Source organism: Trichechus manatus, unplaced genomic scaffold (genome assembly GCF_000243295.1).
Source record: "Trichechus manatus latirostris isolate Lorelei unplaced genomic scaffold, TriManLat1.0 scaffold00190, whole genome shotgun sequence".
NCBI classification, from domain to species: domain Eukaryota; kingdom Metazoa; phylum Chordata; class Mammalia; order Sirenia; family Trichechidae; genus Trichechus; species Trichechus manatus.
Window position 1 is genome coordinate 4,642,179 of NW_004444126.1, and position 10,910 is coordinate 4,653,088.

Consider the following 10,910-nt stretch of genomic DNA (forward strand, 5'->3'; position numbering starts at 1 on the left):
GAGGGATATACATTTGTAACCTCTCCTCTAAGCCAGTGGTTCTCAACTCAGGGTGATTTTGCCCCTAAGGGGTCATTTGGCAATGTCTGGAGACATTTTTGATTATCATGACTGCAGTGAGGGTGCTACCGGCATCTAATGGGGGGAGAGGCCAGGGATGCTGCTCAATATCCTACAACACACAGGATAGTCCCCCACAACAAAGAATTATCCAGCCCCAAATGTCAGTAAAGTGCCAAGGTGGGGAAACCCTGCTCCTAGCCAAGCTTCCCGCAATGTTCCGGAACATTCCCAAAAGCCCCATTCAGAGTAGAGAAGTGGTCCCATAGACTTCTCCTACACCATTGTTTTCCAAAAATACCCTCCCCAAGGCTCATCCAACAGACAGTTTGCAGGGATGAGAGAGAAGAGGAGACCACTCTGGAGGGCATGAAGGAAGGTATTTCCCTCATCCACCAACAATCCCCAACTCCCGCAAGGGAGAAATCCCAGGCTTGGGCGATCTTTGGTCAAACAGGAAAACGTAAAGCTGAACTGAAGGGGCAACCCCTCACCTCTCAAGACCTTCTTCAGAGGCCAAAGTCGGGGTAGTTTCTCTTTGCACAGAAGTCTGTGCCCACTCGAGAGATGCCAGGACCTTGCTCCTGGGCAGCGCTATGGCCAGGAGGAAAGTGGGCAGAGGGCAGGCAGATGGTAGCTTGACTGATGCTGCCTGGTGAGGTGCCCCTCACTTGTTCTCAATCAGAGTCTGCACCTTGTACACGAGGTCCCGGGCCAGCTTCAGGACTTGCTTGCTGTTGTGTCGCTCTGCCATTTCTGAAAAAAAAGCAGAAGGTGAAATCTCATGAGCCTCCTCTCTGTGTCTGGCCTGGGGACACACCTCCAGACCCTGCAGGGTGGCTGGCATATCTCCATCACAGAGTGGCTCTGGAAAAAGACCTTGGGGAAGGGCTGCAGCTCCAGACCTCAGTTTCCTCATCTGTAAAATGGGATCATAACAGTATCTACCTCAAAAGCTTATTGTGGAGACCACATGGGATGTTGCCGGTACACAGCATGGGTTTTGAAAAAATCTTAGTTCCTCCAACCCTTCTCTTACAAACAGAATGAATGACTGGCAACCTTTTAAGGAAACGATGATTGGCATGTAATAGATGCTTAAAGATAGGAAAAGAAGCAAGGAGTAGAAGGAAGGAAAGAGAAAGGAGATGTGGGGAAGGGAAAAAGCAGAAATGGTATCTATATTAAGAGCCACACAAAATGATCAGACCTTTCAACCAGAATAATCCTAAATGTCGACATTTATTATAAAGAAACCATTTAGGAGAGGAAAGGCACTAAGACCATGGTTCCCAAACTTTGTGCCAAGGTACCCCAGAGTGCTACAATGAGCTTGCAGGGCTTCTGTGGGATATTTTAAAATTTTGAGGGAAAACATGGCGATACTGCACATCTGCTTAACACCACAAACTGCAAACTCGAGTTTCGACCTTCAAATGCATTCTGATCAGTGACACTGTATCTTGGCAAAGCAAGATTTTCAGTGGTTCCTGTGATAAAAAGCAAGAACCATGCAAAAATCGATGTGGATCAGAAAACGAGGGTGGTGGTCTCCAATCTGATTCTAAGGTTTGAGAAGTTGTGCACAGCCCAGTGGGCCCACAATTCCCATTAGTGACTAATTACAGGTACTGAAAAATGAAACAAATATTTTCTTTCGATTTATGTGTATTATTTCTTTCAAATGGCTATTAAGTTATTAGGACATGAACACTTCCTAAGTGGTATTACCTAACTACTTTGTGAACAGAACTTTTGGCCTGGGATGCCATGAAAAGCTTAGGGGTATTATGAAGTGAAGAGGACTTGAAGCACTTACTGATGCAGATCAAAGACTACAGTCTTCAGTGTGGATTACACCCCAACATAAAGAAAACAAAAATCGATCCTCACAACCGGACCAATAAGCAACATCATGATAAATGGAGAAAATACTGAATTTTGTCAAGGATTTCATTTTACTTGGATCCACATCAATGCCCATGGAAGCAGCAGTCAAGAAATCAAATGATGTATTGCATTGGGCAAATCTGCTGCAAAAGACCTTTTTAAAGTGTTCAAAAACAAGATGTCACCTTGAGGACTAAGGTGCACCGGACCCAAGCCATGGTATTTTCAATCGCCTCATATGCATGTGAAAGCTGGCCAAAGAATAAAGAAGACCGAAGAACTGATGTATTTGAATTATGGTGTTGGCGAAGAATACTGAATATATCATGGACTGCCGGAAGAATGAACAAATCTGTCCTAGAGGAAGTACAGTCTGAATGCTCCTTAAGAAGTCAGGATAGCAGGACTTTGCCTCACATACTTTGGGCATTATATCAGGAGGGACTAGTCCCTGGAGAAGGACATCATGTTCGGTAAAGTAGACGGTCAGTGAAAAAGAGGAAGATAGTCAATGAGATGGACTGACAGTGGCTGTGACAACGGGCTCAAATATAGTAACGATTGTGAGACTGGGTAATGTTTTGTTCTGTCATACATTGGGTCGCTATGAGTCAGAATTGACTCTGAGGCACCTAACAACAACAATGCACTGAGAAAGTCTGGGAACTTCTACACTAAGGTAGGCATTGCTCTGTGGTCTCTGTCATACCCTCAAACTGGAAACAACCTGGATGCCCAACAATGAGAGATGGTTTAGTAAATTTACTAAGTTATATTCAGCAGCCTTAAAATGATTATACATTAAGATGTTGTTACTGTTGCTGTTAGCTGCTATTGAGTTGGCCCCTGACTCACGGTGACCCCATGCACAACAGGATCAGATCCTTGTGATCCGTACAGTCTTCACTGGCTGACTTTTTGGAAGCAGATCACCAGGCCGTTCTTCCTAGTCTGTCTCAGTCTAGAAGTTCTGCTGATAAACATATAATAATTTTAGAAATATTAAGTGAAAAACAAAAACTAGACACAACTGGATACTGTGATGGGAGCAACAATAAAATACACAAGAGTGTGGAAAAGACTGGAAGAAAAACTTTTTTTTTTAGTGAACCCAGTGGATGCAGTGGAGCCCTGGTAGTGTAGTGGTTAAGGGCTCGGCTGCTAACCGAAAGGTTGGCAGTTCACATCCACCAGCCACTCCTTGGAAACCCTACAGGGCAGTTCTACTCTGTCCTATAGGGTCGCTATGAGTTGGAACTGACTGGATGGCACCTAACAACAACAACAGCAGTAGATGTAATGTGGTTTCCTGGATTAGATCCTAGATCAGAAAAAAGAAATCAGTGGAAAAACAGGTGAAATCTAAATAATGTCTGTAGTTTAATTAACAGTAATGTACCAACATGAATTTCTTAGTTTTGATAAACGTACCAGAATCATGTAAGATGTTAGCATTAGGGGAAGTTGGGTGAAGGGTATTCAGGATCTCTCTGTATTATCTTTGCAACTTTTCTGTAAATCTAAAAGTATTCCAAAATAAAAGTTTATTTCTCAAAAAACCTAATAATGCTTCAAGGACGAGGTCGCAGGCGGCTTTTTTCTTCTGTATTTTTGTTATTTCCAAGACCGTCTTCAGTTTTTTATTTTTCAATAGTGATAACAATAGCAGTAAAACAAATAAACAAAAAATCTCACTGCTGTCGAGTCGATGCCGACTCACAGTGACCCTACAGGACAGAGGAGAACTGCCCCATAGGGTTTCCAAGGCTGTAAATCTTTACAGAAGCAGACTGCCACATCTTTCTCCTGCGGAGCAGCTGGTAGGTTCAAACTGCTGACCTCTTGGTTAGCAGCCAAGTGCTTTAACCACTGTGCCACCAGGTCTCCTACAATAGCAATAGCTTCCATTTGTTGGGCCCCTCTTTGGGTCAGGTTTCATGTGATGAGATTTGTCCATGTTGGCTCATTTAATCCTTAGAGTTTCCCTGTGAGAGCAGTATCCTTAGCACCATTTTATCCCGAGAAATCTGAGGCCCAGAGATGTGAACTCACTTGCCCAAGGTCACACAACTCCCAAGCAGCAGAGCTGGGATCATAATCCACATCTGTGTGATTTCAAAAGCTGTGCCTTTTTCATGACTCTTCAACTGCCTCCCTGCGCCTGCTTTTCCTGCTCAGGTCAACCCTCTGAAGCAGACACTGTTACTCATTTTACAAGTGAGGAAGTAGATGTTTAGAGAGAAGATGTCCAGAGCGGGGAAGTGACGTGGTTGTGGGCTCAGGCGGTCAGTGGCAGAGCCAGGCTTTGCCCCTGAGCCTGATTTCAAAGCCTAGGCCATCTCTGTCATGTCTCCAAGAAAAACACACCCTCAGCATGATAAGGAGATTTCAACTCATCCATTTGGAAATGGCCACAAGAAGTGGGCAGAGACCTCCTCCATCCATTTTGCCATGCATCACTCTCAGCAAATCCCTCCCTGAGCCCCAGGAAAGGAGGCCTCTGGAAGCCTACACCCCTCAGGTGAGACCCTAGTCATGGAGGTACCATTAAAGAATTTGATGATGTCTGTGAAATCCATGTTGTTCTCCAAGATGATGTCACGGTAGACCTCCACCAGAGCCAAAGCGATGAACAGGACGTAGTGGGCGGATGAGACATGTTTGGCTGCCCAGATGGTCTCCCAGACTGAAAAGACATCATCATAGACGAGTTCTGCCAAGATACCAACACGGACACGAAAGGGAGAGAGTTCAGCAACAGAGCTCACGGTGTCGTTCTCCCTCTGGGGAAATCCCAGGCCAGCCGTGCTCCATGCCTCAGCCCCTGGTGCAGTGGACAGAGCTCAGGCTGGGAGGCAGGATACCTGGAATCTGTCATTTGACCATCAAAAGCCTCAGTTTTCCCCATCTGTAAAATGGGCTATGCAAATAAGATGGTTTGTAAGTTCCTTCCAGCTCTCTGAGTGCAGAAACTGAGCATATGCAGGTTTGATTTACACTGACCTGTCACTGCCCTGTCCCTTGGCTACTGTCCCCCACCCTCTGCCCCTTACATCCTATTGACACCTGTGGGGGCATCTCCCTTTTCTCCTGCACACAGATAGAGCTGGCTGCTGCCTCTGAATCTAGCAAAGAGACAGAATAGAGCAGTGGATGAGAGCAAGGTTTCAGGTGTCCAGTAAACTGGGTTTGAATCCTGGCTCCATCACTTACTATCAAGAGGATCTTGGACTAGTTACTTCCCTTCCATGGGCCTTCTTTTCTCATCCGTACATGGGTGATGCTGATTTTAGTAAAGGATCGAAGAGATAATATACAGAAGCAGCTCAGTGCAATGCCTGGCACTTGGTAAACACCTCTACACATGTTAGATATTATTACTATTATTAGCATTACCCCAAATTTGCACACAAGTAATGTACTGTGTTAGACATCATTTCTAAGTCACGTATAAAACATGCATTAACTAACCACTACTCCACAGGCTTTAGGGCTCTTGGTTTCTGATAAACAGCATAATAGAGTAGAAGGGAACTGGGATTTGGGGGAAGACAGAAGAGGGTTCTACCATTCTTAGCTCTGAATTTAATTCTTCTGAGCCTAGTTTCCTCATCCATAAAATGGGAGTCATAATGTGGTTGCAAGAGAAGGTAGGTGAGTCGATAGTCAGAACTCAATAAATGGGCCTCACCTCTATGGTATCTTCCCCCTTAGATTCTGCTACAAAGACTCTGAGAATGAGGCCCCATTAGGAAATCTGTACCTCTCTTGAAATCCAGCAGGAACCAGCGGTAGCAGAAGTAGAAGTGGGTGTAGTCCCCATTCTGATGCATCAGCTCAAAGAGCTCCGAGTCCAGGATCTATCAGAGATAGACAGGAAAAGGATCCTGGGAAAAGGATGGTCCATTCCCATACCAGAATGCCATACAGCCTTAACAGCCAGCGGAGGTAAAAAATGGTCGAAGCAGACTTTCTGGAGCCACTGAGGCTGGATGGACCCCCAAAACTACCGCCCTGAGACAATCTTTAAACTTTAAACCTTAAACTGAAAGAATCCCCTAAGGTCTTTTTTGAACCAAAATATAGTTTATCTTAATAAGTATGTCTACCTTGAGCATTGTGCTCTTTCAAATAATTATCTATGTGAGATCTAACTGACAACAGCAACTTGAAAGGTTAGATGGGAAGCTTAAGGGGCAGTGAGTCTAAGGCAATGGTGGTAGAACAATTTGGAGATGGATGGTGAGAATGGTTGCACAATTTGAAGAATGTAATTAATGTCACTGAGTTGTACATGTAGAAATTGTTAAAATGGTGTATGGCTATGTATATTTTCACCAAAAAAAAAAAAAAAATACAGGGGATGGGGAGCTAAGGATTTGAATGGACGCTCCTCCAAGAAAGATCTACAAATGGCCAACAAGCACATGAAAAGATGCCCAACATCATTAATGATCAGGGAAATGCAAATCAAAACCACAGGGAGATACCAGTACACACCCACTACTGTAGCATAGCTTCTTGGCCTATGTTGACGGACAACCCAAATATCTATCAATAGCAGAACAGATAAACAAACAGGGTTCATGTGATGTAAATGAGTAAATGACCGCTATGTCGCAACATGTACGATTTATAGTAACACAATGAGGAATGAAAAATAAAGCAAGAAGTGAGAAAATACATATAATATGATTCCACCCATATCAAGTTCAAAAGCAAAACAACGTGATACATTGTTTAGGATATAAATATGTGTAGTAAAGCTATAAAAACAAGTGCTTAACTGTTTGAGCCTTATAGCCAAGAATAGCCTCTGAAGCGGTTCTTTGTAACACATGGGGTTGCCATGTGTTGGAACTGACTCGACAGCAATGGGTTTGGTCTTGAGTTTTGTGGGGGTTTTTTGGAGTAGCAGAAAGAGGATTCAAACCCAGGTTGGCTCCAAATTACACAATCTTACACCACTAAGCTATACCTATTGTCTCCCAGAAAAGTCCAAGCAAGAACTAGGCACTGAGTCATACCTGGATCAGCGACCTCATGTTGGCAAAATGCGTGTCCATGGCGCCCCCATGGGGGAAGTTCTGGTTCATTCTCTTCATTAGCTCTGTGAAGCAGCTGAAGGCAAGGGCCTCTGGGGGAAAGGACACAAGAGAAATGGTCAGCTGTGCCACTGCCCAAGGGACCGGCACCTTCCAAAGTGATGATCTAATGCCAAGTCCTGGTTTACAAAGTCTATAACCATATTAGAAAAACATGGACAATGGAGTGTCAAGTGTATTCCACTTCAAGGGATGCTCCAATCTATAATTGTACATCCCACCTCAGAGGTGTTGAAACATTCTTTCTTTTAGGAAATGACAGAAATAGGAGACACTTTTTCTTTAAAGATACCTACTTGCTACAATAAAAGCTGACAATGTTTTACTAGTCTCAAAATGTAATATTATTATTTTTAAAATTCTAATAGTTCATGAAATTCTCAAGTCTGGGGACCCTATATTCGAGCAGCAATTGACAAAGTTGGAAGGAGTTTTATAGGCAATATATGAAGAAAGGGTCAAATAACTTTGCAAAATGCTGCTTAGAGAGTCATTACATATATTACAAGAGTAAAGGCTCGGAGAAGTCCTGCACTTAAGAAACCTACTTTATATTGTTTAACCTAGTGTTTCCAAAACTTACTTGAAAATAATACCTTTTTTTTCCCTCTAAACACCTAGTAACTTTGGAAAAAGCTAGGCTGGACTGGAAGCTTTCCCAAGGTACAGTAAGAGCTCATTCATTTTTAAAACAAATCCATTTTAAAATAAAATCTTATTTTGTAACACAGTTTCAGATTTACAGAAATACCTACTGGTATTTGAAATACTGGTGGCATAGCTTCCAGCATCACAGCAACACACAAGCCACCACAGTACGACAAACTGACAGATGGGTAGTGGAATGAACCAACACTGATACATTATAATAACTGAAGTCCATACTTTACTCAGCTTTCTTAGTTGTAACCTAGTGCCCTTTTTCTGTTCCAGGATCCCATCCAGGACAGCACATTACATATAGTTGTCATGTCTCCTTAGGCTTCTCTTGGCTGGGGCAGTTTCTCAGACTTTCCTTGTTTTTGATGATCTTGACAGTTTTGAGGAGTCTTGATCAGATGTTTTGTAAGATGCCTCACTATTGGAATTTGCTTGATTTTTTCATAAGACTGGGGTCATGGGTTATTGAGAGGTAAAGTACCATTGTCATCATATTATATTAAGGATACATGCTATCAACATGATTCATGACTGTTGATGCTGACCTTGATCACCTAGCTGGTGTCATTTCTCCATTGTAAAAGTTTCACCGTAAAGTTTCTCTTTTCCCCCTTTCCATACTGTACACTTTTGTGGGAAGTCACCTAGAGAAGCCTACACCTAGAGTGGGAGTTATGCTCCTCATTTTTTTAACAGATTAACTGAGACAATTCACATACCATAAAATTCACCCTTTTAAATTGTGCAATTCAGTGGTTTTAGTACATTCACAGAATTGTGCAACCATCACGACCATCTCATTTCAGAAGATTTCATCACACCATCCATACCCATTAGCATCATTCCCCATTCCCTTCTCCCCCCAGGTCCTGACAACCACAGAGTTTACTCTTTGTTTCTATGGATTTGCATTATCTATACATTTAAAATTAATGGAACCATACATACAATATGTTATCTTTCGCGACTGACTTCTTTAATTTAGCATAATGTCTTCAAGGTTCATCAATGTTGTAGCATGTTTCCGTACGTCATTCCTTTCGATTACAGAATAATACCCCAGTGTATGGATATACCACATTTAATTTATCCATTAATCAATGAATGGACATTTAGGTTGTTTATACATTTTGGTTATTATGAATAATGCTACTATAAACATTCATATACGAGCTTTTGCATGGACATATGTTTTCAATTCTCTTGGGCATATACCTAGGAGTGGAATTGCTGGGTCATGTGGTAACTCTATGTTTAATAATTTGAGAAACTGCCAAACTCTTTTCCAAAGTAGCTAAGTCATTTTACAATCCTATCAGCAGTGTATGAGGGTTCCAATTTTTCCACATCTTTGTCAACACTTGGTATTTTTATGACTTCTTTATTTTAGCCATCCTAGTAGGGTGAAGTGGTATCTCATTGTGGTTTGGATTTGCACTACCCTAATGACTAATGGTGTTGAGCATATTTTCATGGGCTTATTGGCCATTTGTATATCTCCTGTTCTATTGAGAAATATCTATTCAAATCCTTTGCCCATTTTTAATTGAGCTATTTATCTTTTTCTATTGTGGTGAAAATATACACACCAAAAATTTGTAAACACAACTTCCACATTTACATGAATTATCTTCTCACTGCTGAGTTGTAAGGTTTCTCTACATATTTTGAATACAAATTCCTTATCAGATAAATGATTTGCAAAAGTTTTCTCCCATTCTGTGGATTGTCTTATTTTCTTGAAGTCCTCTGAAGGACAAATGTTTTTAATTTTGAAGAAGTCCAATTTATCTATTTTTTTCTTTTGTCACTTGTGATTCTGGTGTCATACCTAGGAAACCACTGTCTAACCCAAAGACTCAAATTTACTGATTTACTTCTATGTCTTCTTCCAAGAGTTTAACTCTTACATTGAGGTCTATGATCCATTTGGAGTTAATTTTTGTATATGGTGTGAGGTAGGGGTCCAATTTCATTCATTTGCATGTGGATATCTAGTTTCAGCACAATTTGTTGATAAGAGCAGTCTTTCCCCATTGAACTGAATTGTTTTGGAAATCTTGTCGAAAATCAATTGATCATAAATGTAAAGGTTTATTTCTGGACTCTCAATTCTATTTGATCTGTTTGTCTATCCTTATGCCATTATCACACAGCCTTGATTACTGTAGCTTTATAATGGGTTTTGAAATTGGGAAGTGTGAGTCCTCCAACTTTGTTCTTTTTCGAGAGTGTTTTGGCTATTCTGGGTCCCTTGCATCTGCATATGAATTTTAGGATCAGCTTGTCAATTTCTTCAAAAAAGGCTGCTGGGATTTTGATAGGGACTGCAATGAATCTATAGATCAGTGGAGAATATTGACATCTTAAGCTAAGTCTTCTGATCCATGAACATGAGATGTCTTTCCTCAGGTCTTCTTTAATTTTTTTCAACGTTTTGTAGTTTTCAGTGTAAAAATTTTATACTTCGTTAAATTTATTAATAAGTATTTTAATCTCTTTGATGCTACTGCAAATGAGTTTTTTTTAATTTCATTTTCAGACTGTTCACTGCTAGTGTACAGAAATATAATTGATATTTGTATATTGATCTCATATCCTGTAACCTTGATGAACTCATTTATTCTAATTACTTTTATTCCTTAGAATTTTCTATATACAAGATTGTGTCATCTGTGAATGCAGATAATTTTACTTTTTCCTTTCTAAGTTTGATGCTTTTTATTTCTTTTTGTTGCCTAATTGCTCTGTTTAGAACCAAGAGTGGTGAAAGTGGGTATCTTTGTTTTGTTCCTGACCTTAGGGGGAAAACTTTTTCAGTTTTTCACCGTTAAGTATATTAGCTGTGGGTTTTTCATAGATGCTGTTTATCAGGACGAGGAAGTTCCCTTTGATGCCTAGTACTGAGTGTTTTTAATATGAAAGTTTCCTCCTTTTCCAAGTTTGATGAGTTTTTTAAATCATGAAAGGGTGTTGGATTTTGTCAAATGCTGTTTCTGTGTCTATTGAGATGATCGCATAGTTTCTTGCTCTTTATTCTATTAATATGATGTTTTATATTGACTGATTTTTTTTTTTTTTAACCCTCTAAATTCTCAACTTTTTTTTCTTTTGGTGAAAATACACATAGCCAAAGATACGCCATTTCAAAAATTTTTTTTACATACACATTTAAGTGACATTGACTACGCTCTT

The 10,910-nt window shown here is 40.8% G+C and overlaps 1 protein-coding gene across 1 annotated transcript in view; it reads right to left on the reverse strand.

Moving 5' to 3' along the window:
- Positions 1 to 727: 727 nt before the first annotated feature.
- SGSM1 (small G protein signaling modulator 1) overlaps positions 728 to 10,910 on the reverse strand; it is a 94,276-nt gene continuing 84,093 nt past the window's right edge. The window contains exons 22-25 of the mRNA XM_004387631.1: positions 6,978 to 7,087; positions 5,714 to 5,810; positions 4,496 to 4,663; positions 728 to 816 (exon numbers count right to left, since the gene is read on the reverse strand). Coding sequence (XP_004387688.1) covers positions 728 to 816; positions 4,496 to 4,663; positions 5,714 to 5,810; positions 6,978 to 7,087 — 464 coding nt within the window. The remainder of the gene's footprint in view (positions 817 to 4,495; positions 4,664 to 5,713; positions 5,811 to 6,977; positions 7,088 to 10,910) is intronic.